The sequence below is a fragment of the Dasypus novemcinctus genome, chromosome 3 (assembly GCF_030445035.2).
Source record: "Dasypus novemcinctus isolate mDasNov1 chromosome 3, mDasNov1.1.hap2, whole genome shotgun sequence".
Lineage (NCBI taxonomy): Eukaryota > Metazoa > Chordata > Mammalia > Cingulata > Dasypodidae > Dasypus > Dasypus novemcinctus.
In genome coordinates, this window is record NC_080675.1 from 51,510,779 (window position 1) to 51,538,386 (window position 27,608).

Sequence of the window (27,608 nt, forward strand, 5' to 3'; positions counted from 1 at the left end):
CTTCAGTGATAAGAAACACAGTTATTCTCCATAAAGCATCTGGTGAAGTCAGGAAAGAAAGGTGGAGAAATCTATCATGGAAACTATCATCTACTTCAATGTTATGAACTCAAAGTTGAATCTAATGGTTTGACAAAATCGTCAGTGTGCTCACTGATAGCAATATTGTAATGTATGAGTACAAGAGCAACCCAGTGTTCTCAAGAACCCAGGAACTAACCAAACTTCCAGTAAGAAAGACAATGGGAGAAACATCCTGATAGGATGAATCATTTAATCATACTATTTTTCAGTGATATTAACTTTTAGAACAGTGCTGCTGTAGCAAAGCTCCAAATGATCAGTGAGAGCGATTGCAAGTTAAAGTTGAACACAAGTCAGATTTAAGATGATATTTCCTCTTATAACATTAAACTCACTTATATTTTAGTGTGTGTTGATTTTATTTAAAACATATTGGAAAAATCATTTTGCCAAGTACTCTCCTGTCCCCCCTTTTCCAACACTGAGCATACTTGGACTGGAATTTGGAAAGGTAATGACATTTGGTAGGTCTTACTCAAGTGAATTTATGGTGCAACTGTGTACTTTGAACTAGACTTAACATTTTAAACTGTGTGTCATAGAACATAAAGTATACCTACAGCAGCCATGGAATTAAGCTGATCTATGTAGAATTCAGGCCAACTTGTAGCTCCCTTATTTTCTTCCTGGTCCTAAAAGGAAAGAAAAAAGTGAAATACTAGCAGATGTATACACACAACAGACAAGCACATCACACTTCCAGAGCACATAGACAATGGCTCACATAAACCATTAAAAGACACCATCATGGGAGATATTTATTTTTAAATGTTGCTTTTATACCATTAGAATGCCCACTTGACTAGGGTGGTCCTTCCTGATCCAATTTCCAGAGAAAGTCCTGAAGTCCAAGTTAGGTGTGAAAAAGGGGACACTTTTTAAACCAAGAACCAAGGGGAATTTAAGTGGAAACTTAGCCACACTGTGATATAAAGTTGTTTTCCTTCAGAGACATACCAACACTGGGAAAGGCACCTAGTCTGGTGTGAGGGACAACCATGTCTAGGTCCTCTACTGCACTGAGGAGATAGTACTGCTGGTCTACACATCCAGATAAAACCCTCAGGAGAAGGAAACTTGCCTTTAGAAAGACCACAGGAAACAGCCAGTTGTTAATCAGACTTTCTTAATGAGGTTGTTCAGACTCTTACAGACAGTAAAGGTTTTGAAGAAGAATTTCATTGATGTGGCCCAAACTACACCCTGCTTCATATGAGAGGTAGAATAAAGCCTGACATTGAGTGGAAGGTAGTAAAATGAACACTCAGTCCTAGTCACAGCTCTCTTGATATGGTAGCTTGGAAGTCTGGCTTAAAAATGCAGTGAGTCGGGAAGCGGCTGTGGCTCAATCAGATGAGCTCCCGTCTACCATATGGGAGCCCTGGGTTCGCCTCCCAAGGCTTCCTTGTGAAGGCAGCCTCGCCCGCACGCTGCGTAGCACCACCGGCCCACAGACGCCACGAAGAGCTGACTCAGCAAAGGTCATGCAACAAAAAAAGAAGGGCGACAAGCAAGAACACAGAGGAGCCGGCAGTGAATGAACACAGAGAGCAGGCAGCAAGCAAGCCGCAAGGGGGGAAGGGAAAACAAATAAATACAGACACAGAACAAAGTACAGTAAAATGGACAGAGAGCAGACAGCATGTGAAAAGAAAGTCGGGGGCGGGGGGGAGATTAAAAAAATGCAGTGAGTTTAAGGTGAAAAGAGCAGAAGCCCAAGGAATTTGGGAACTGATCCCTAAACCACACTAGCCAGTCTTGTGACTTTCAAACCTAACTTTAATACTCTGGAGCCAGATAGTACCCAGGGCTCCTGTGGATGGGAGATCTGTGCCAGCCTGACCTATACTTCTAAAATCAAGGCAACTGTGGTCTCTACTTCACAGGATGATCAATCCCATCAGAAGATGACACTGTTGTCGGATGTCTGCATGCATGTTTGCAAGCCCATGCGCCCTCGAGTCATTTATGTGATCAGACTTGATGTTGTTCGAAAAGGAAAATTTATGCTATTCTCTAGCTTCCCATTCAGAGAGCATCTTAGTATACTTAGTATACTTAGTATACTTAGTATAGTATAACTAAGTATAACCCCTGGTCTGCTTATTTCCCCTGGCCGGCTCGAGAAGATGTGCCAGGTTTATGAAGCTGCTCCCTGACAAGGAAGTATTTACTACCTATTTTGTTAGTGAAAATAGAGCAGAGAGCTCTCTTTATTGGGATCAGAATCCCAATCCTTGGGATAGTGGTTTCAAGGTAGTGCTTTTAATTTCAGTCTTAAACTTTACCTCAAAAAATATTTTCTCTAAGCAAATCTTCCCAGGCAGGTCTACTCAGGTGATATAAAAGACATTTCAAAATTATTTTTAAAGTAGTTAAGAAAAGGGGACAAAATAACTATTGCTTATAGTGCCTTAAAAGCCAGCAGTAACTGATACCTGAACTAAGGTAGTTGCATAAATTTCATCTGGAGATTGAACAAGCCAGATGAAGGGCCACAGCAGTGACTTTGAAGTTGGACTGTATTACACTTCCCCGGTTTTAAACAGTTTAGGAAATCTGATGAGCTTTTGGAACAGCCCTTGATTATAATTTAACATGCTAATAAAAGAGCTATAGTGGCAGTGTAAATGTTGAAACCCCCTCTCCTCTTAAACTGGAGTATTAAAGTTAGCAAAACCTCACTGTTACCAATGTGTTTAACAAGTCAAAACCCACAGTGACACACAATGGTATTTGAACCTTTCTCTATATATAATGAAATTAAAAAGTGCCAGATCTTTCTATACTTCAAACTAGGGCAAATTTCCAAAACTAAAATCAAGTCCCATGTCCAAAGTCCCATGACAGCCTGTCTGTTGTAAGCTTAATAGTCATGGTTACAGAATGGAGATCATTTAGAAACTGAAGATACTAATCTAATAGATTAAGAGAAATCTTTGCACTTTGACAATGTCATAATAATGTAAATAGATTAAGGGTAAACCAAGATACTGTTGTCAAAATAAACATAAAAAAGCTTTGTTTTATTTCACATGCCCTGGTGCTGAGAAAATCAAATGAGCTAATATATGTGAAAGCACCGTGTAAATGTACTAATAGTTATCACTATCCCAGTATTACTGGGGAGTGATCCTCAGACTTCATTTTGGCAGTGCATCTCCGGTTTCCCCTGTATGACCATGGTCCTTCTATATATGGGTGTGTGCTGTTATAATAGCCAAGTGAAATTCATATCTGTGAATCACCTCTTTCCTTCTACTTGTGTGGCTGTTAGTCTATATTTCTACAAAGGTACATATCAGAAAGAGATGAATGCAATTGTTTTCTTGCAGATTCATAAAAAGCACCAGGCACTAAGATATGTCAAAGGGGCACTCTCTCCTAAAAAGGCCATAGGAAACTGCTGAAAAAAGTGCAAGGTATAATCTTCCTGGAGGGCAACTAGGTTCCACGTAATAGGAAGGATCTAGCATGTACTATTTATTCTTTGAGCTATCTATCTCAATTCTGTTTATTTGTTCTAGGGAAACAAGTGGGAAAATATACAAGATTTTATAAATTGTACTATTTGTAATGGAAGCAACAGCAATATCCAGCACTTACATAACTTACTATGTGTCTAAGCACTGTACTCTTTATTTAATCTACCCTATGAGATTATATACAATTTACTGAAGAGGAACCAGAGAGAGAGAAGTCAGACTAGCTGCCAAAGGTCATACTGCTGGAAATTCAGAGGCAGCAGGAAAGAATAAGAGCAACCACTTTCCTAAGATTAGTCCTCATAATTTAATCACAAGCAATGCACATTAAATGCAAAGCTAGCCTTCACTTTTAACCCACTTTACCATAACAGAACTCAAGCATGACTAGTAGCCAAACATGAGTTCATCTTTCCCTAAGGCTCTTGCTATTTGTGCAACATTCAACTTTTCTGAACATTATTTTAAAGGCTTGCTATCTTACCCTGGGTCACCTGAAGCCCCTTGCCGGCTAATTTTCTTCTGTTGGAACTCTTCTGCCTCTATAGCAATGCCTTTATCTATCACATATTTGCATACAGACAGCCCTTAAAGCTTTCCCCTAACTAATTCCCCACATCCATTATCCACCTCATCTGAAAGACCATTTTCATGGGCATTTCTCAAGAGCATTTGAAAATTAGCTGTTATCATTGAACAGTTCTAGACACTGGAATTGTATACAATACCTTCCTCAACCACACACCTAATTTTCTGATTGCCACCTTCACCAATTCCATTAGAATCTTTCCCTAATAAGTAAGAATATTTGTTTCATTCTATTCTTTAACATTTTCTCCTCTTTTAATATAGATTGTTGGTAACACTTAGCACCTAGAGAAGGCTGCTCTATGGGAACACAAACTCTTAACACTCACATTAAGTGCTGTTTTATTCTGTCTAAAGAATGGATAATCCAGGTTGAAATCTAGTTTTGTTTCCTCTTTAAAGTATTATAAAAATGTATGTTTATATGCCTCTCCATAGAAGGTCTATTAGAGCATTAGAATTGGATTGGTATAAATAGGTTATGTTATTAAGGTCTACACTGATCATTGGCTTTTGAGAATATTTACAAGTGTCACTTATTTTTAGAGAGATGGTAGAAAGAAGACGAGATAGGCCATCCAAAGATATGATTCCAGACCTAACTTTTTGGTTTATTCCACTGGTATCACTGGGGCATGTCTGAATATCTCTGGGCCTCATTTTCCTTCTCTCCAAAACAAGAGCGTGAGAAAAGACTGTTTCCAAAGTCCCTGCAAACCCTAAGATTCTACATAACTCTAATAGTAGGATCTCATGGACAACACCATGTGTACCTTACTTAGATTGACATCCCAATTTTGAACATCAATATTTATCATTAGTGTTAGTTGCGGATTCAGTTACAAAACTTATTTCTTTTCAATAGCTACTTTCTTTTCAAGATAACAGGGGGTGGGCAATTCTGGAACACCTATGGCGCCAATAGCAACTGTTGATGCAGACACAGTAATTGTTGTGTGATTTGGGCTAAGATTTATGTATCTGGAGCATGCCAAAACAATTTCTAAATTTCCACACTCACATATTTGGAAATTTGTGAGGCAAATGATTTCTTGTTAGTAGCTGAACTCTTTCACTGATATAAGTAGGACTCATAGTACAATTAAAAAGCTAAGTCTTAAGTAAGAAAAAGCTCTTTGGAGATTACTGCAAGACAAATTTTTAATACGATCATTTGCCAACCAAATACTACTTAAGTACTGGAAGAGTTTTTCCAGTCCAAATCTTCAGTTTAAGACACTCTCAGTAAGGCCCAAAATAGGCTGTACAAAGCTCAATCAATTGTAAAAGATGTTTCTGTGGTTGTTTACTAGACCACATATCACTGGCTGAAGCAGCATTCACTTGGCCAACTAATGCCATAAATCTCCATATGTTCTGTTGCAAACCAAAGTTCTTAGATAACACTTGCCAGGACAGAAAGATACTCTTCATTGTCTAGACTGGCTACAAGCAATGTATTACAGTGCCACGAGCTAAAAAATATTAAGAGGCATATTAAGGATTAACCAAATGATTCTCAAAAGCAAAAGGGTATCATTTTAGTGTGATATAAAGTAAATTATGTTCTAATAATTTTCATTACAGGCCAAAAGCAACTAACTGTTCTACTAATAAAGTCTGTTCCATTTGCAAAGAAAATGCAATTAGAAGACACATGTTAACTGTGATCATGTACAGGATCCAGAAGTTCTATCCCTTGTTAATGAGCAAAACAGTAACCAGTGCATTAAACTGTCATTACTATTTTGGATTTCATGTGCCTGACCCCTGTATACTAATGAATACAACAGATGTTAAAAATTCACTTTATACCTAGAATTTTTACCAAAGAAAAAAAGGCGACAGAAAAGGGCTGATAGGCCAAAGTATTTTATTCTACTATGTTCCCATGATGTATGGCACCTAACTCAAGTGAATGATGAGAAATAGATGCCAAAGTGGGTAGAAGCAACCGGGAAAGGAGAGCAGGTAGAATAGAAAACAAAAAAAAAATTTATAGGAGACTAGAGACAACTAGCAAGATGGTGACAGAGTAAGGTGTTCCTAGAGTCAGCTCCTGCTATAGCATAGTAAACACCCAGAGCTATCTGGAGCAAGCTGAAGCACCTGTTTGAGGGTTCCAGAACCAGAAGAGCATCCTGCCACATCCTTGAAGGAATGGAAGGAGGAAACTGTTCATCTGCAGAGAAGATTCCTAAGTAGAGAACGCCACGCCCCGAGGCCAGTGCCCATCCTCCACTGGAGGCACAAGCCGCTTTGGGAGCTGTTCCGTGACTGGAATTGAAAGCTCCACTTCCCAAAAACAGTGGAGGAAGAGACAGTTGGGCACCAACTTCAGCTACTGATAAGTAAATTCAGCAGGCTAAAGTATAATCCTGAGAACAGCTAAAGTTTGAACATTTCTAAGTCAGAAAGAGGCCTGCAGCTGCCATCTTAAATCTACTACTGGCATGAGGGGAAACAGGGCGGATTGAAAATCACAGTGCTGGTAGGGACCAGCTTCTTGCCATCAAGATCAGAGTGCAGCTCAAGCTTAAGCCCCAATCCTACCTCAGGCAAGGAAGAAGCTGGGGGGATCTGTGGCAGCCTCTGGGAAATTACAAGGCAAGCCACAGAAGAAGGTGATTATCCTATATTGGAAAGCTATTCTGTGGCTAGAACTGGAAGCTCCATTTCCCAAAAACAGGGGAGGAGAGACGATTGGTCACCGATTTTAGCTACTGATTAGCAGACTTGACTGACTAAGATATAACCCTAAGAACAGCTAAGGGTATGAATCTGTCCAATGCGGACAGAGGCCAGTGACTGCCATCCCCAGCATGAGGGGAAGCCAGGCTGACCAAAAACCACAGTGACAGTAGGAACTGGTTTCTTTTGCCCAGGCTGGCCTGCAGCCCTAGCCTAGCAGACTGGCCTGCAGCCCTAGCCTAGGCTTCAGCCCTACCTCTGGCAGGGAGGAGGCTGGTGGTCCCTGCACCAGCCTATCCAGGTAACTGCATGTACATTTGGCTTGTACAGACTGAATCATTGGAAGTCTACTGGGGCCAAGTGCGGTCATCTTGGACCTGCACTGCATAAATTGCTGCCCATACATGCAGCTCCATCCCCAACCCAGGCAGGGGAGAAAGGGAGGTGAAGCTTCATCAGTCTCTCTGGGCAACTACAGTCTAGGCCTGCACGACTTGGATTATCCCACATAGCTGTGACTCTGTCCCTATCCCTGGCAAAGGAGAAAGCTGGGAGAAGCTTCACTGGTCCTTGGGGCCTTGAGCCTCTACAGCTTATAGCACCATCTATATCCTTGGCCCCTACTGCACAACCCGCAAGGGAAAAAAGGTAGGAAGCCTAAATTAAAGAGAAAAACTGCACCCAGAATAAATCTCTTGTAAGCCAAGACACCAACAAAAAATTACAATCCACAAGAAACGGAAGATATGGCCCAGTTAAAGGAAAAAGATAAACCTTCAGACGACATAAAGGAATTGAGACAACAAATCATAGATGTTCAGACAAATCTCCTTAATAAATTCAATAAGATGGCTAAAGAGATTAAGGCTATTAAGATGGCATTGGATGAGCACAAAGAAGAATGTGAAAGCATACATAGAAAAATAGCAGATTTTATGGGAATGAAAGGCACAATAAATGAATTTTAAAAAAACATTGGAATCATATAATAACATATTTGAGGAGGCAGAAGAAAGGATTGGTGAGCTTGAAGGAATGTCCTCTGAAAGTAAACACACAGAAGAACAGATGAAGTGAAGAATGGAAAAATTTAACAAGGCCCCAGGGAACTAAATGACAGCAAAAGACATGTAAACATACGTGTCACGGGTGTCCCAGAAGGAGAAAAGAAGGGAAAAGGGGCAGAAGCAATATTTGAAGAAATAATGGTAGAAAATTTCCCAACCCTACTGAAGGACATAGATACCCAAGTACAAGAAGCACAACATACTCCCACCCGAAAAAAATTCAAATAGACCAGCTCCAAGACACATACTAATCAGAATTTAAAATGCCAAAGACAAACAGAGAATTCCGAGAATAGCAAGAGAAAAGCAATGCATAACATACCATGGATACTCAAAAGATTAAGTGCTGATTTCTCACCAGAAACCATGGAGGCAAGAAGACAGTGGTCTGATATATTTAAGATACTACAAGAGAAAAACTGCCAGCCAATAATCTTATATCCGGCAAAATTCTTTCAAAAATAAGGGTGAGTTTAGAATATTCACAGATAAACAGAAAATGAGAGAATTTCTAAGCAAGAAACCAGATTTTCAGGGAATACTAAAGGGTATGCTAGAGCCTGAAAAGAAAAGACAGTAGAGAGAGGCCTGAAAGAGAGTCTAGAAATGAAGATTTTATCAATAAAAGTAACTTAAAGTGTCAAAAGAGTGGCAAAAATAAAATAGGACAGATAAAACCCAGATAGAAATAAATTTAACCAATGAAGTAAAGCACTTATATTCGGAAAACTACAACTCAATGCTAAAAGAAATCAAAAAAGGCCTAAATAACTGAAAGAATATTCCATGCTCATGGATTGGAAAACTAAATATCATTAAGATGTCAATTCTACTCAAATTGATTTACAAATTCAATGTAATCCTGATAAAAAAAATCCACCAGAATGTTTTTTTTAAATTGAAAACATGATTATCAAATTTATTTGGAAGGGTAAGGGGTCCTGAATTGCCAGAAACATCTTAAAAAGGAAAAGCAAACCCTTATCTCCAGACTTCAAATCACATTACTTAGCACAGTGGCAAAAAGAGCATGGCACTGGCATAAAGACACACACATAGATCAATGGAGCCAAATTGATGGTTCAGAAACAGACCCTCACCCATACGGTCAAGTGATTTTTGACTACCCTGTCAAACTCACCCAGTTCAGGCAGAACAGTCCATTCAACAAATGGTGCTGAAAGAAGAGGATATCCATAGCCAAAAGAAGGAAAGAGCACTCCTAGCTCACATCTTATCTAAAAACTAATTCAAAATTGAGAAAAAAACTAAAAATGAAGGCAAGAACCATAAAGTGTTTAGAAGAAATTATAGGAAAATATCCTCAAGACCTGGTGGTAGATGGTGGGTTCTTAAAGGAGATAAGAGAAGGACTGAAATGGACTACTGATGTTTAATGTATGTAGAAGTTTTAATTAGCTTTACTGTAAAAGTGTGGAAATGTATAGAGTGGATGGTAACACATAGTAAGTAACAGGTAGTTTATAAATGGGGATGTGGCTGAAAATGGTAGTCTGAAAATGCCAATTGACAGAATGCTAGAGAATAATCTAGGAACTGAATAGCACAGTAAACTAAGAGATGGATGAGAAATGTGGCTGATGGTACACATACAAGAGTGTCCTTTGTGAGCTAGAGCAAACGTACATCACTACTGCAGGGTACTGGGAATATGGAGAAGCATGGGAAAAATACAACTGGAGTGATCTATGGACTGTGGTTAGCAATAATAATATAATATTCTTGCACCTATACCAAAGATGTACTATGTTGATATGTACTGTGTTGATAATGGGGCAGTATGGAAAATGTGTGCCAAATGTACACTATGGATGTGGTAACTATCAGATGATATTATCTTATCTGTAACAAATGGTCCACCACAGTGTGGTGTTTTGATAAAGGGGTATTGTTTGAGAATTCTGCACATGTGCATGATTGTTTTATAAGTTTACAGCTTCTGTCATGAAAAATATATTTAAAAAATAATAATAGGCAGGTTTGGGGAAAAATACATCAAATGTAAGATAAGGACTGTAATTAGTAGTAAGATTTTGACAATATTCTTTCATAATTTGTAACAAATGTCTCACGACAATGCAAGGTGTTGGTAGAAGGTTAATGCATGGGAACCCTATATGGTGCTAATACATGTTTGTTTTGTAAGTTCACAAGTTTTACTATATACTTATTGTTTATGTATGTTCATATATAAATGATACAAAGACAATAATAATAATGGGTGGGCTGGGAAAAAATACTGTGGTTAGTAGTAATATTTTGACAATGCTCTTTAATCATTAGTTTAAAATGTTTAACAACAATGTAAGGTATTGGTGGTAGGGTGAGGAATAAGAGTCCTGTATGATGTTACACACATTTGTTTCGTAAGATCACAACTATTACTATACACTTATTGTTTATGTATATTTATGTGAGTGATATATTTCAATAAATTTTTTAAAAATTTATAGGAGACCTTGCCAATAACAACTAACTTATCATTCCAACTCAATAGCAATGTGAATATTTTCTCCTTAGAAGATGGCCAAAATGAAGTCTAATACAATCTCCTAGACCAGGAATGAGGAAAGTTTTTCTGTCAAGGTCCAGAGTATAAATATTTTAGGCTTCGCAAGCTATATATCTGTTGCAACTACGTGACTTTGCCATTGTGTGAAAGCAATCATTAATGAATGAACATTGCTGGGTTCCAATAAAACTTTACAAGAACAGGTGACTGGTCAGATCTGGCCCACTGGCCATAGGTTGCTGACCCCTGTGCTTAGACTAAGCTTGGCTCTCAAGAGGGCTAGAGCATATAAAAACTACAACTTAGTCACCAATTATTTTCCAAGCTTTCTGCTTTCTCCAAAGCCACTCCACCTCCAACAAGGCATAATTATAAATTATAATCAGCTCACAAAATGTTTCTTACTTGCCCAGTAACCTGCACTTTTTTTATAAAGAAGAATCAGTGACCTACCATGTCTGAAAAGTCTACTTTCTTGCCAAGCTTACTGCTCCCTGGAATTAGTTTAACCTTACTGTTTTAAATAGCATAGACCATTATCTCCTTTAAATCCTGGTATTTCTCCCCAGTCCTTTCTATCTTGTTCTTTCACTGGCAAGAGAAGAACTAGTATGCCACAAACCTGGGTTCCTGAGACTGCTACTTTACTCTGTCCTTCCAATGCCTACCTCCAACTCCTAAGAGTAGGCTAAAGCTATATCCTAAATCAGAAACTTGCCAAAGGAAGGCAATTGGTTTCACAAAATGATTCCTATGCTGCCATATTTCAAGATAGCCATGTGGTCCCTGGGACTGCCAGGACTGGTTAAATTCTTGGGTTATGGTCACAATTAGACATCAAATACATCTGTCACCAAAATCCAGTTGGGCCCACATAAGCAATGGTTACAGAACAGTGGCTTCTTCATCTGTCAGGAGATCCAACACCACCTCCTAAGCCTCAGAATGTCAGTCATTTTTCTGAAGGACTCAATGGTGACTTGCAATAACAATGGCTTTCATATTTAGCATTTGGAATCATGGAAAAAGAGCAAACTTCTTTCCCATTTTTCATGATGTTATAAAACATCTGTATGTTTTAAGGAAAGCTATTCTATGATTTTATAGCTGGTCCTTGGCCTTAGAGATAACCTAGTCTAAGTTCTTCCTTACAAGGGTCCCTTATGTAAGGTCACTAGCAGGGATAGATCTTCTGCTCTTTAAGAGAAGGCTTTCAGAGGTTCACACTCTTTTGAAAACAGCACACTCACTAATCGTTAAAAAGTTCAATCACCTCATACTGAATGAACATACCCTGCCTTGTAACTTCCATTTTGGGGTCTTAATTTCACCCTTGAGAACTACAAGGAGTAAGTCTAATTTCTGCTATGGACAACAATCCACAAATATTTAAACAATATGAGCAAAGCTATTATGTCCTCATAAAGTCTTCTCTTTACCAAGCCAAAAATTCCCCACTGACTATATACAGCACAATTTCCTCTTCCTCAAATCATTAATAAATTTCACATTTTTCGTAAGTTCAACACACCCTCATATGCATGCACTATGTGCAAAGATAAACCCAGTAGGGAAGATATAAAATACCATGTTTTCCCCTAGAGGGCCTCCCACTACCTTATCGTGTACTCCAACCTAAAATATTCTAAAATTAAAATCTCAGATCATTAGAATAAGTTAGCCCCTCTTTATCAATTCTCTAAGTTTAAAATTCCATATTGATAAAGAATAATTTTTAAAAGGTAAAATCATGACATGAATATACATTAAAGATTTTTACCAAACATTCATTTGTGAGGGAATTGGTAAGATGTCACAAACAGTTCAAATGGAAATTCAAAGGGCAAAAACATGTAAGTATCAGGAATGCCGGGAAGAGTTTACATATGGATGCAAAATTGATCCACAAGGGCAAATCAACTGCATCAGACACAATTTGCATTTCAATGAACAAGAATCATTAACAAATTTATGTATTTTGTAAAAAGACAATGAAAGGTGGAGACACAGCTGAGTTTTTTTCCCCCCACTTCAATATAAATGCAGTTTAGCAGAATAAGAGATGCTGGATTAGTGATTCCTTGCTGAAGAGGATACAATCTATGAAGGTGTAACATGAAAGTCAGCAGCATGACTAACCCTGCTCCAGTTTCCTCGTGTCAAAATTACCTAAGGGCATATGCTTAGGCAAAGCTCTTGCTCAAAAACATCAACCCAGTTGTGACCACTTCATACTGCTTCATCTGAATTTAGTGTGTTTCTGTTGCCTTGTCCATGCAGTGTGGAATGGTTTCTAGTTGTGCATCACTGAGTCTCTAACTTGAGACTACACTGTTCCTAACCATTCCATACCAACTCCCTTATATCCAGTGTAAACCTGGTCCCCAGTCTTTCCCAAGAATTTGTTGGGCAAGTAGTTGGGGTACTTCTAAGACTTCTTGCACTTGAAAAAGCTGTGAACTCAGTTGAGTCTAGACTCTCCATCCAGAAAGGCTTGACTACTGCTTCCTAAAAGTTTGGTATGGAGCCCAATGCCATGTTAGAGTAACACATGGTCTTCTAAACCCCCACAGGGCATGGTGGGTTTTTAAAATCTAAATACCTGTGCAGAAAGCCTAACTCAGCAGCAGTATTAACACTCTACTGCTGACTGTAGGGCTTCTTGAAGGCGGGAGAGGAACAGAGTCTCTCTTCTCATCATGCTCATAAACCCACAATGCTGAACTTAATTGAAAAAATCATTTGCTTTCCTTTTCTTTTATTTACTCATCTAACAAATTCTTACTGTGTCCTTATCATGGGCTGGACACTGTTCTAGATGTTGGGATACATAAATAGAAGGGCAAAGCTCTCTGTTCTCTTTATGGTTAATCTAAGAATATGAGGCATAAGCACTTAGCAGATCTTAGACTTAAATGATAATTCCAAACTTTAGTGCTGAGTATCTTAGAAGATCATGAACTTACTCTTACAACAGAATCCAAGTGTTTACAAGTAAAGCTACAAAGAACTATATCCATTTATAGACTTCACTCCCTCTTCTAATCATGGTAAAAAGAGACTAACTTCGAAATAGACATTAACTATAAGCGCTCTGATGCTTCACTGGGGAAAAATGTTTTGAAACATTTCCTCGGTAGCATAAAATGTTACATTTATATTTTCTACATATTACAAACTTTATTCACATTGGTTTAAAAAAAATCACCAAAAATTTCTGGATGGCCTGAAATGAAACAGAACACATCAAATCCAGGCTTGAAATACTTCTCAGCCAGCTATCATTTCTGTTCTCCCCCAAATCACACACCCCAGAAAACAGAAAAGTGTCTCTTTCAAGAGAACCACACCGTGTACAACAGCAGCAACCACAAAGAAAAAGGAACAATATAACTTCAAGATTAAAGAAAACAACTGTATTTCTGAGTCAGCTCAGAGGTACCTTCTGTTCCAACATTCTCTTCTTTCTGAAAAAGTCTCAGCTGATTTTACAGCATATGAAATCTCAAAAGTCATATACTACAGGATCCAGGAAGAAAATGCATTTCATGTATCAGTATATCCAAGAAAGCAGCCACAAGCCTAACTTAGAACTAAGAGTTAAGACATTACAATCCCACTGCTGGAACTATGAGGCATTTACTTTGTTTATTTTAACAAGTCATTTCTTTGGCAAAGCACTTCACAACATAGAATAGGATTGAAGCGTAAAAAATCTCAATCAGTACAACTCCAACAGCTGAAGCTGATTTTATATGACAATTTTCCTCATTTTCATCACAAGGAAAAAGAAACGTCCTCCAACTACTACTTTCAGAAGTGATACAATATTACATTACCCTGAAGGAAGGCACTTTGCCTATGACACAAAGATGTACAATGACTTAAAACAAATTACTTCTACATAGCTTGTTAAGAGTCAAATCCTTGACCCAAATATCACCAGAGAGTGCTAAAGACCCAGGTACAATTTGGTCCAGCTGGTGAGTAAATTAACATGTTTGGACACACATCACTAAACCCTTATGCAGTGTGGAAATCCAATCAGTGGTGTCAGTGGCCTTTGCTGCTCACATCTTGCTACCAGATTTGCTGCTACCAGACCAGTCTTTCAGAATGTTGTAAAGCAGGTTTTGAGGTTCTGTAACCCACTCTTGGGAAAACAATCAAAGAGTATTTATGATTTGCAGTATAATGCTTAACACGATAAGCAATAAAGAGGACCCTCTGAACAATAGTAATTAAACTATAAAGAGGATCATGGGAAATAGCAAGCACATAAAGGCATATTCCAGCCTCAAACGCACTCTCAGGATTACTGCAAGAAATGCTAATATAAGGTTAAATGTCTCCTAGAAGGAGAGTTATAAGCATATTTCAGATTCTGAGCCATCAATGATCTTAAGATGCATGATTGAAATAACTGTAGTATTTTTGGCAAAAAGGAAAACATCAATTGGAATACGTCTCCATATCAGAAATGTCTAACTATGGGGCAGGGGGAAGTACCTCTCAGGAAATAAGCAAACAAAATGATTTTCCTTACATATAGGGACAGATAAAAGGAATCTTAAGATTGCTAGAGTCAAATTTTGCTCTGTACCACAATGAAGAATAAGAGAATTTAAGACACTGTAATTTAAGAGTGGTATATTTTGGTAGACCTTCCACTGTAACCCATTCCTATTGCCACAAATTACCAGGTTCTTGGAGTGTAAGGAATTTGGAGAACCCCAAATTAGAAGTATTAGCACATTCTAACATACACTGGAAGGTCAAATGTTCTAATTCCCCAGGAAGAGAAGCTCTAAAATGCACCAAGCATAAAATCGGTTCAGCAGTATTAGGCATGCTGGAGCTAGTAATAAAAAGTATAAAATGATTATTATTTAGGAAGACTCAGGAAAAGTGTTCTTTTTATTCTTTGATAGCTATTCCAAAGTGCATACTTCCTCCATGGATGTCTTTCATAAATTGACCTTGAGATGAAGTCAAGCAGCAGGCTGGTTTCCATGAAAATAGGTGCCATAGCACTTAGATAGTCCCAGGGAGATGTCCATGTCCAAGGGAAAAGAAATATGGAATAAGCTACATAAGTCCAGCTACAATCTAGGGGCAAGAGGAGCCCTCTACAGCCAGGATGCCAAATGTGCTACATATGCCATATTATCCTATCATGTGTCATGGCAGACTTTGCTAATCAGTTTCCACACTATTTCTTATTGAGATCATTCATAACCTCTGAATGCTTCTCCAAGAGCTCAGGCTTCCACTCCCACATGTTGAGAGTTAGTAATCAAGATAAACATTTTTGCCAACTCTGTTTGAGATTATTTGTAGTCCACTCAGCTAACCAGACCAGTAAGCCACAGTCCTGAGGAATACTGTAACAAAGGGTGTGCACTTGTTTGGAGTGTCTCCTGTGCTGCATGTCTCTCAGAGGTCCACTGGGTAGTGGCACCCAGAATGGGCAGCTAGCTGCATGTAGGTTCTCAAATGTGAGATAGCGGAATCCCCCCTTCCATCAGAGATACTGAAATCACTCACTCACATTCCCTAAGCAAACTCATTCTGGATGCCTTGAGACACAGTGGTAATCTGTTTCCAGATGCCCAGTACAATTCCACACTAGGCATCTGGAAATGAAATAGAGTTGTGACTCTGTGCTTCAACAAAACAGGACAGACTCAAAGGGCCTCACAGATTCACATTTAGAATTTTGGTCTCACCACAATACTGCTGATAATAAATACTTGATGGGAAAGATTGAAAGCTCTAAGATAGTGATGTACTCCTAAGGTACAACACATGATGGAATCTGTCTTGTGCCAGAGCTATCAAAAGGGGGCTGTCTAAGGGAATGTACTTAAGAATTACTGATTTGGGGGCCAAAGACAGATCCTCTGTGGAAGCTGAAAACCAATGCCCTCCCAGGACTTGTATTCAAACCCAAAGCTCCAATTCTCTTCCAGTGACTGAACTGGAGGCAGGAACCTTCTCTCCACCACAGTGCCAACAAAGGCATGAATGACAAGCTCAGAGTAAACTCATGGGAGTTGCTTCTCTAGCCTCCATTCTAGAGGGAAAACTAGAGCTCCACAAGACACACCATCCCTGTGCTTCCCATGACTCTACATTAAACGGTTTGTACAACTAATATATATTACCTCTTCTCATGCATATTGCTTTGTTTGAAAATCTGTAAGTGAACACAAACACAGGGTTATTCTCTTGTACCTTCTGCCAGCATGGTGTTCCCTAATTACAGGGAAATCAAGACCCTCAATAAAGAGGTGTTACTCGCTGAATAAATATGTCTTAGGAAGCACAAAAGAAAGATGATATCCACAAAGCAGATACATGTTCACCGTTTTTACAATATTGTAAAGAACAAAGCAGACTATAGTATTTGCATAATGAAGACAAATGACTCCAGAATTCATGAGTTGATTTCTATGTAGGAATTAGCTCTGAATATAGGCATGGAGCACAGACAGCAAACTGGACACCTCAATTTCTTTTTTTTTTTTAAGATTTATTTATTTCTCTCCCCTTCCCCCACCCCACCCCAGTTGTCTGTTCTCTGTGTCTACTTGCTGCGTCGTCTTCTTTGTCTGCTTCTATTGTTGTCAGTGGCATAGGAATCTGTGTTTCTTTTTGTTGTGTCATCTTGTTGTGTCAGCTCTCCGTGTGTGCGGCTCCATTCCTGGGCAGGCTGCACTTTCTTTCGACCTGGGCGGCTCTCCTTATGGGGTGCACTCCTTGCATGTGGGGCTCCCCTACGTGGGGGACACCCCTGCGTGGCACGGCACTCCTTGCACACATCAGCACCGTGACTGGGCCAGCTCCACACGGGTCAAGGAGGCCCAGGGTTTGAACCGCAGACCTTCCATGTGGTAGAAAGATGCCCTAACCACTGGGCCAAGTCCACTTCCCTCAATTTCTTAATACCTGAGGGAATCAAGGAATATAAGAAAGGGGACAGACAGAAAATTTTTATAAAGAGGTGCTCAAGATAAAGATGCTCTCGTTAGACAAGGAAGAAAACACCAGTTGTGTGATTGCCAACCATAGTAGATATGCTTGTTTGTGCAGATGTGCTGATAGTGCACCTGCATTTTAGTCACCAACCAGGGAAGTAAATGGCTCAGAGGAACTTCCTGTGTTTGGTGATGGCATATATCAGTCAAGAGTCTGCTAAAGATGGAAACACAATCTGGAACTAAGGATACAAAGAGGTCTAGAGGAGAGGAAGTGTGAACCACACACAGATCAATTTGCCTTTGTAGTCAAACCAAATAAACATAATGCTGAGTGAATTGTCCAGTTTGTATTTAAAAGGCCTTATGGATTTTTTAATGCAATGCTTTTCATTTTCTAAACCTTGGGGTTTTTCTGTTTCGATGAGCATTTTCTCATGCAGTTATTTTTGCTTCAATTTAATTTGTGAGACATATGGGAGAAAATTGAAGAACTTTAATGACAATTTCTTGTACCCAAAACATTTGAGCTTATATAAAATCATTAATCAGAACAACAAAATACCAGTTCCTTTTTCTGGAACAATATCAACCCCTCAGACATTTAGCAACTAATTCACTGCTGATGTAAATTATGTCAGCCACTTTGGAGAGTAATTAAAGGTGAGAATACTTATACCAAATAACCCAGTAATTGCATGCTTAGGTGTTTATTCTAGAGAAATTCTTGAACATTTGCACAAAAATGCTCACTGCAATATTTTACTAAATAGTGAAAAGTTGGAAAAAGCATTACTCAATGGGAATATGAATAATTAAACTGTGGCATGTTCATAACATGGAACACTATATAACAGTTAAAATGAAGCAATCCTGTATGTATACTGTACATGAATATATACACACAGGGTGAAGTCATAAATATATGGGCCAGGAAAATAATTCTTGAAAAAGAATTCCACCTTCAGAACAGATGTCTCTAAGCTTCAACTATATGTGAAATGTTTTATTTCTTTTCTAAAAATCTGAGGAGAATATGGCAAAATGTTAGCATTTGCTAAATATGGTGTTTATTATAATTCTGCATTTTGTGTATTTAAAAAACTCACAATAAAAATAAAATGACAACCAGGAAATAAAATTTAACCTATGACTCGAGGAATAACTTATCAGAGAATTGTTAGTTTTTTAAAGAAATTTTAAAGAATGCCAACTTATCAGAACTCAGAAAGATGTCTGCTCTAGTAATAGGTTAAGACTTCTGTATAGTAATAACAATACCAAAGTATTCTTTTATCATCTCCCCACACTGATGTTTTGTTAGCTTAACTTCAGAATTCCCATGGCTAGAATGCACTACTGAATTATAATTCTGTAACTTTGAGTAAATTATGTTGCCAAGCAGGGTACTTGTAAATTGGGTTCACTTTGATCTTACAAGTTACTTATTTGTGAAAATTGGCTTGTTTAATGGAATGTCTTGGTGATGTGTTCTATAAAGGGATTTTTTTTTCTGTATTGCAAAAAACAGTAGCGAAGTTTTTCATTTTCTTTGTCCTCTTATTTCTAAACCAAAGACATTTATCAACCACTTATCTTTTCTAGCAAGAGCAATTTTAATTTTATTTAAAAAGGGGCTCAACCCACACACATATCCACCTCCCAGAGTGAACCAGCTGGTGTTCACAATTGTGTGCCAGGCAAACCCATTTAAGTGACCTTTTCCATGAGCTAGACTGGGAAAGCAGAGCCCTGAAGCACTATGGCGGGCATTCAGATGACAGGATAGGTGGAGTTGAATTTGTCTTTCTCTGGGCCTCAGCTTTCTTAAACCTAAATCTGATTCAGGGACCTATCCAGAAGCAAAGGGACAGCATGCTGCTCACATTGCCCTAGAACTTTTGTCATAAATGGGTCCTCTTTTCACCAATTTCTGATGCTAACAAGTAATTGTCTCTTCTCTTATCTAAAACATATTCTCCTAACATATTCGCTCCATCCCCCAAAATATTCAATTAAGGGAAAGGTGCTTTTACAGAAACTTTTTAATAAAAAGATTTTTATTGAAGTATATTATTTATACATGAACATACAAAATAAGTGTATAGTGAAAGTTATGAGCGTACAAATGTGCGTATCATCATACAGGGTTCCCACACATTACCCCATCACCAACACATTGCATTGTGAAAAAATTTCTTATTACCCTATGAAAGAGTATCAACAAAATATTACTAACTATGGTCCATATTTTACATTTGGTGTATTTTATTTTTTTATTTTTTTAAAAGATTTATTTATTTCTCTCCCTTTCCCCGCCCCCCGCCCCCACCCTGGTTGATTGTTCTCTGTGTCTATTTGCTGCGTCTTCTTTGTCCGCTTCTATTGTTGTGAGCACCCGGGAATGTGTGTTTCTTTTTGTTGTGTCATCTTGTTGTGTCAGCTCTCCATGTGTGCGGCACCATTCCTGGGCAGGCTGCACTTTCTTTCGTGCTGGGCGGCTCTCCTTATGGGGCGCACTCACTGCGCGTGGGGCTCCCCTACGCGGGGGACACCGCTGCGTGGCGCTGCACTCCTCGCGTGCATCAGCACTGTGCATGAGCCGGCTCCACATGGGTCAAGGAGGCACAGGGTTTGAACTGCAGACCTTCCATGTGGTAGACGGACGCCCTAACCACTGGGCCAAGTCCGCCGCCATTTGGTGTATTTTAAGAGAGGTGCTTTTGAAACTCTCATTACTATTCTGAGAAAACCAGGCATCATCATCTTTTAAGAATATGGGAATGAATGCCAGGTTAGCATATAGGTGAACAAGCATAAATACAGCCCATGCTACTGTGACAGCCTCAGTTGACTACGACAACAGCTAACTAACATTCTCTAAGTGCTCTGGTAAGTACTGAATCCTATTATCTAACAATTTTTACAACCCTATGAAGTAGACCTCATTTAACAGAAGGGAGAAGGAAATCAGAGAGGTTAAATAATATGCCCTAGATCATGCAACTAGTAAACTGCATGTTACCTTCTCAGGTAACCCTTTGGATGGCATTTAACTATGCAAAGCATCTATCACAACTATTTCTTGGCTTCAATTTACATTAGAAAAACCAGTGCCATATACACATTATAGTTTAGTACAATTATGAGGGACAAACATAATTTAGGAAAGTTGCAGGAAGATCCCTGGATTGAAAGGTCTTTGGAGATAATCCATCTATGTGAGGTGCTTTCACAGGCAGTATCTCTAGCTTGAAAAGCTGAAGACTCTATAGAACTAGAATTGCAGTACATGAAGAAAAGGTTTCAGAAGTTGTCTACAATATTTTAGATTTATTCACTTCTGTTGGCACCAATGAGTAAAGAGAAGACATATTGTGGTTGATTCTATGGCTAAGCATGCAGACTGCTTCTTTGCCAATGCAAGTTAATTACCAAGAGGCAATGTATATTAAAACTCAAGTTTGAACTCAGGACCATTCTGGAGGCAGGAGATGATAGCAGGGGTTGCTAGAATGACAGAATTGGTAAAACTGGGAGGGAAAAGTATCTAAAACTAGTATCATTAAACAAAGGGGTTAGAGGAAGAAAAAGCAAATAAATATACAGGAACCAATCAACCTTTTTTAGAATGTAACTTTGGTTTAACGACTACCAGAGGTAGAGAATACTTGAATGAAAAGCATTTTATACACCAGATTTAAAATTTGGCATTCATTTTGATAGCACTGGCTTTGTAACAAAAAGAAAATAAAGAAGGAAAATGAGTTTCCAGCTTTTCAAATTACGCTACTTGGGGAGAAAGGAGCAATGAGAAATAAGCCTTCATGAGTTTGGGGGTAGATAACAGAGGGAAACTCATTAGAGTCAAGATTGCCATGTTTTCATAGTCACTGTCTAAGCAGATAATAAAGGACACAGAAAAACTGGATAATTTGCAAATTCATCTTTGTTTTAATGCCCCCAGAGATGAGGAAAAAGTGGGAGTGGGCGGTCTCTGAACTAGACAAAGAAAACAACACCAGGTGTATTGACAGCAGAAGCATTAGTTAAATTTTAAAAATTTGTTTTTTCCTAATTTTAATAAAAATATGTGATGTCTTTATAATGCTCAAATTGACTAAGCTGAACTAAATCCTTTCTTACATGTTTTTGGGTAGGGTGAGCTACAAAAGACACTCTTATGGGAGATTGCAAGGCAGAAGTGAAACAATCCCTGTTTTTCAGTTCACATATGTGGCTGCCCTTTTGATGGTTCACCTTATTGGTATGGACCAGCAGGAGGGTTTGGCAAATCCTCCTTCAGTTTCTCCTGAACCAGGTGTGTGTTACAAGGGCCCAGGCTTTGTAGGACACCTACACCAAAGACAGAGGCAACAAGAACTGGCAGATTTCAGTCAGTCTCTGTGGGATCTCAATCACACTTGTGGAGTCACGCTTGTCCTTGCTCTCTCCCCTCTTTACTTTACAACCTACATTCATCTTCCCTTCCCAACTGCCTGCTCCGAGGGCTTCAAGCTCCTACATTGAATGTAAAAACCACAGCTTTTTGGAGACTGTTTAACTAGTAAATCACCCACAATTCTACCTAACTACTCTCTCTGTCTGTCTGGTAACTTCTACATACACTCTTTTGCAAAGTTTGATCATACTATTTACACAGTTTTAAACCTTTTTTTAACCTCAACATGAACAATTTTTCATGTTATGAAAATGTCTTTGAAAACAGGACTTTTCAATGGTTGCAAGATACTCTGTTATGAATGTGTACCATCATATAACCAACCTTCTTTGTTTACAGTGACTGACTTTGAAAGACAACATTGTAAAGAACATGCTCACACGTAGTTATTTCTGCTTCTTTTGATCATTTCCTTGAGACCAAATCCTAGAAGGAGAATCTTTAAGAATCTGGATACATACTGCCAAATGATTTTGGCCATCATCATTAGGTCATCAATACCTAATACTTAGGCCAATTATCAAACTATTTCTCAACCTGAATAGCACTGGCAGCAATGAATAAGAACTAAAGATGCAGCACGGGAATAGGACCCTGGAGTCCCCTGCTGTGCTAGGCCATGAGTTAATCCTTTAGCCCCTGAATCATAGGGGAAGAAGGGTGGGGAAGAGCCAAGAAGGCAGGCAGTTCTTTTGGGGAGGGCTTCAGCAGCTCCTGTTAATAGACAATACAGCTTCATTGGGGCATACCCACTGAACATCAGTCTTTATTGGAGTTTCCACCTGACTTTCTTTTCTCCAGGCTGAGCCAACCTCAATTCTTTTAGTCTTTCCCCTGCTGTTTTCATTTTTCAAAACATTTAAGGCTCTGTATAGATTTCCTAACGAGCCTTCCAAATTGTAGAACATTTTAAGGGAACAAAATACAATCAAGAGGTAAAGTATATGTGAACACAGCTCAAAAGGTGAAAAAGGAACCATTTAGATGATGGAATGAAAGTATACCAACATCAGCTCTCTCACTGGAGTAACCTCTGAATGGGTCAACATGGGGCAGGACTGGCTGTCTCTGTTACCCAAACACCCAAGAGTTTAGTCACTCCTTCCTCAATTCCCCAGACCCTTTCTGCCCACCACTATTATGGAGCTTAAGACAAGATGACAATTATTTTATTTTATCTGCTTCTCTTACCAGGGCCATCTGCTCCAGGAAATTTGACTTACTTATTTAATTATCCTAAGAATCTAGCCAAGAGTCTACCCTAAAGAAGACACTAATCCATGTCTGGTGAATCATACATTGACTTGCCCTTCGTCACTTGTATTTCTTAATTGAGTTCTATACCAGGTACTCAAAACCTGTTTCTCACGATTTCAATCTGGGATTACAGCGAATCTTCCCCTTTCAGATCCAGGGAACCGTGCTTCCTTCATATATTCTTAAGAGAGGCAGGGGAGAAACATGGCCCAATCTTATTTCTAATCATGACTGTTTCTTTCACTTTCTCTAACCCCTTTGCCATGTAGGAGCACAAAAGCCAATTTGATGCTATCATCAGAGTAAAATCTCAATGGCAGCAGACGAAACCCAAGGACTTCTAACGAAGTCTAGAAATATAGTTTAACATCTAGTTTTCTCTCTTTTACTGGCTACCTCCTCCAAATGTTGACATCAATAGCAAAGAGGGCACCTGCAAATTCAGAGCTCATCTACTACATATTTAATCAACTACAATAAAGAAAGAAGAGGATATCTAATGTCTCTTCTTTCTCATATCTTCCAGGTAGAATGCCCAGCCATTGCTTCTTACTCCAGACAACCCATGGCAGCTTCTCATTGGGATACTGGGAAAAACTAGAGGATTAGCGTCTCATCTAACCTTGTTTTCCAGGTGGTTTGTTTTGACAGTTATATAGAAAACTGATGGTTCCGTTTGGCTTTAATTCCACTTCTTTGGCATACGTTACTTAAATTTGCATTTTGAGCAAACCACTCCCCCCCCACCCCACCCACCCCCGCTCCAAACACAGGACTCTTAAGAAACTGAAAGAACTGCATCTTGATGATCATAACCAATATTACTTTAATCTTTTATGTGTGTGTGGAGAAAGAAGAATTCCTTTTCATGAAGAGGAGTGAGGAAGTGATCCATTTAGGATATGCAAGCCAAATAAAAGAAGTGAATGAAAGGCACCAGCTGAAATTTCCCTGGATGTCTTCAAAATGTTCCTAGCACCAAAGATTAGCATTTTGCATACATCTTAATCTGCAGTCAGGTTAGGAAAGAGTCTTGAATGATTTAACTAAGCCAGAATCAAACACTCAGCATCAGAATATAAATCCACCTTCTCCAAAGTAGATCTCAAAGCATATAAAAATGTAATATGAAGAATCGAATGCCATTTACTTAAGCCTTGTTTTTAGAGATCAGAAATGGAAGGGGGAAAATTAGGCTCAGTCGTCCAATCCTGATCTTTGCATCAAGCATCTGATGTCACCACAGCAACCACTGCCTGTCATCCCATTCACTTTCTTTGTAAACTTTAAAGCCCAAGAAGAGGGTCAAGTATTTTCTGGATACTTATAAGAACTGGTTAAGTGATACAATAAGCACGATTGCTCCTGTGAAGAATAGCAATTAAATAAGATTTCCTCCTCTGCTGATAAGATTGCTGTTAGCATAAACAAGTGTGTAAGCCACCTTATTTTCTCCACTTTAAAGACCTACTCCTTATTTTTCCCAGGATTTAAAAATCATGTTAACAATAAGCAAATACAGCATGGCCAGATGCCTTTCGTGGTCAGATGGTTCATTGTTTTAAAAGCTTCAGTTTAAAATCCAAAAGATTGTTAACAGATGCAGTTTCTGGCTGGAGACTGGGAAAAACCTCACTTAAACAAAAGAATATGTTGTGATTGGAACCAAAAAGGGAATTACCTTTAAAGATAAGAACCACAAACATTTCCTATTGAAAATACCCCCAGCCCCACAAACAGAATCTTTTTTGGATCTTTCATGAAAGTTAAAAAATTTGACAGTGGATTGCTGCACATGACAAACCATGGCTGACCAGTCCAGCAACTTTTATAGCTTTGCTTGGACTTAGAACAAGGCCATAACATCCATCTCTTGCTCTGCCCCAGATTACTCAATTAGGCAACATTCCAATTAATTTCTTTCCAATCATGTTAGTCCCAGAAATACTTTGCTGCTTGCATTTTGGCTGGAAATGGGTTTTCAATCAGAGACTTAGATAGAGAAGTTTCATAAATGGACATAGAGCTTGATAAGCAGATAGCCGCTGCTAGAGCTCAGGCTGTTAATTGGATGGAAAAGAGCCACTTGGCTGAGAAAAGCCTGGCCCGTCTTCAGTTCCCAGTCCTGTTTGCTCCATGACTTCTGTTGACTTTTACACAGAAAGTCTGCTTTTCAACAACTTGTGCTGTCTGTTTCTGTTGGCTTTGTGGATCCTTACTCAATGGCTTCACTATGCGTGAGAATGTCTGTGATGCTCTGGGTTCTAATCTTGAACGATGGGAAACCTGAAGGAGCTATGAGTTTGTCACTTTCCCTCGGCCTGAGAAATGGATGTGGTTTGACTTGCTGGTGACCCACCTGCTTTGAAAGACTACATGGGAGATGTTCCAAGGAAAAGAATCTGTTCTTAGCATTAAAGGTAGCCAAATACTCTATTCTGAGAATGGGCAACCTGTTCCTTAGGAAATTATGTTTTCTGAAGTACACCCTTTTCTTGGGTAGGTTTTGTGCTCTCATTATCACTGCATGTTTCCCAATTTGTTACAGTGCCCAAAAAGGTCAGTTTCAGACCAAAGGTGTAGTATAGTTTTGACCGTTGGAGGGGCTCTAATCAAGAAAATCCTTAATTAAACAGTACTACGATTCATTTTAAAGTGAGGCAAACCTGTAAGTCCATGGGATTCCCCAAAGAGTTAAAATGGCTTTCCCACTCAGCCCATGCTATTTCTAAGTCACATAAGGAATCCAAGCTGCTGGAATGAAACTAGCAGTGGAGCTGCATTCCAAAAGATCTGTGCAATCTGGCCAGGTACTAGTAGGAAGGCCCCATTCCTCCAGAGGTAGGATTCTGAGTCCAGTGGCCACATTTATATCCATCTTCCTACAAAAAGCCAACCCCATCATGCACACAGAAGAGAAGGTTTACAACAGAATCTGATAGGCCTGGAAATTGAAAAATGAGCAGCAGCTGTGAGCTTGAGGTCATTACTATCCTCCAGGGTTTGCCTTTCCTAATCTAAGGAGCAGTAGTTTCCATGATTAACTTTCAATTGCTATCAAGGGTGTAATAAAATCTGAGAAAGAAGAAAACTTTCCCCTCAGTAAGCGGCTTCCATTTTTCTGCTTTTTCCTTTCCTCCACTGAATATTCAAAATTGCCATTGCATATGTGAATGGCATATTCACATATGCCAAAATCAGGCATTTTGAGAAAAATCTGCTTTAGGATGAACCAAATAGGCAATTTCCTCTGTGTACATAGAATTTTTCTTTCTTAATTGTGGTGGCTGGGTCTTTAAGATGGCAGTGGGAAAAAGTTTCCTTGCTTCCAAAGACCATACAATAAATACATCAGTTTCAGAACTGAACACATTTTGTTTTCATTTTAAGATTCGTTCCCATATGCTCCTGAGCCATGACAATCAGTCTAATAAAAGAGAGGTTCCCTAGTTAGTAAGAGATGTACAAAGAGAAAGAACAGAAGAGGAGAGGAGGACACATTTATTGACAAAAACATCTTACTGGTTATTATTGGATTTAGGAAACCTTAAGACTTCGACTTGCTCTGATCTAACAGAGGCTCAGAGACCATGCTGAGAGGCTATAACTGGACACAGTTTTATCAATTATATCTGCTCAAGTAGATAATTAAACCTGCTTAGAATTTTTGACAGAATTCAGTATAGCACTACTGACAATTCAGTGGCTCAGTCATCACACATTTACTTTATAGAATCAGATGCTGGAGATACAAAGATGAATTAGACATGAAGCCTCACCACCAGCGGCTTCAAGTCTAGTGGGAGAGGCACAGGCAGGTGCATTGCTAGGAGACATCCTTTACGGAGTAATGGAAAGATGCCCCCAGGCGGGTGAAACGTGGAGTATATAAGGCAACAAAGAGAGGCAGAGGTGCTGGGAGAGGGCAATGCTTTTTTTTTTTTACCTCTAGGCAAAAGGAAGCCCCAAACCGCATACTTGTCACCTATTGAAGAGTTCCTCTGATTGATACTGGTGAGGAGTAGGAGAATATCTTGAAAAGATATTGGATTATTATAGTTTGTTCCTGTTTCTCTGGGTTAAGAATAAGTAATTGGGGTGTCCATTGACTGTTGGAGAGCGGTCACATTTCTTTCAGGTACTAGCCCTGCCATTCTCACTTAACTATCTTGATAAACGGCGAAAGATGTGACCATGAACAGGACTGGTTCCAAAAATGGGTGTTGGAATAGTCTAAGAATTTGCCACAGGGTTTAAAAGATGGCAGACTGAACCTTTTTTCAGGAGCTGCTGGTCATGGAGTGATGCCTATTGCCATGGATACTAAGGAGTAAGAGCCACTGGTGTTTTCCCTGTCCCCAATCTCTGTTCTCCCCTTTTCTTAAGGTATTACAATCTAACCTCATCTTTGAACTGGGGCAGTGGCTTCCCAGAATAAAGACTTGATTCCTTGCAGTGAGG

The 27,608-nt window shown here is 39.0% G+C and overlaps 1 protein-coding gene across 6 annotated transcripts in view; it reads right to left on the minus strand.

Moving 5' to 3' along the window:
• The window catches only part of DAAM1 (dishevelled associated activator of morphogenesis 1), a 176,740-nt gene that overhangs the window by 59,509 nt on the left and 89,623 nt on the right, over positions 1-27,608 (minus strand). For all 6 annotated transcript variants that reach the window (XM_004452468.3, XM_058293354.1, XM_058293353.2 and 3 more), the window contains exon 4: positions 645-716. In XM_004452468.3, the coding sequence (XP_004452525.1) occupies positions 645-716 (72 nt within the window). The remainder of the gene's footprint in view (positions 1-644; positions 717-27,608) is intronic.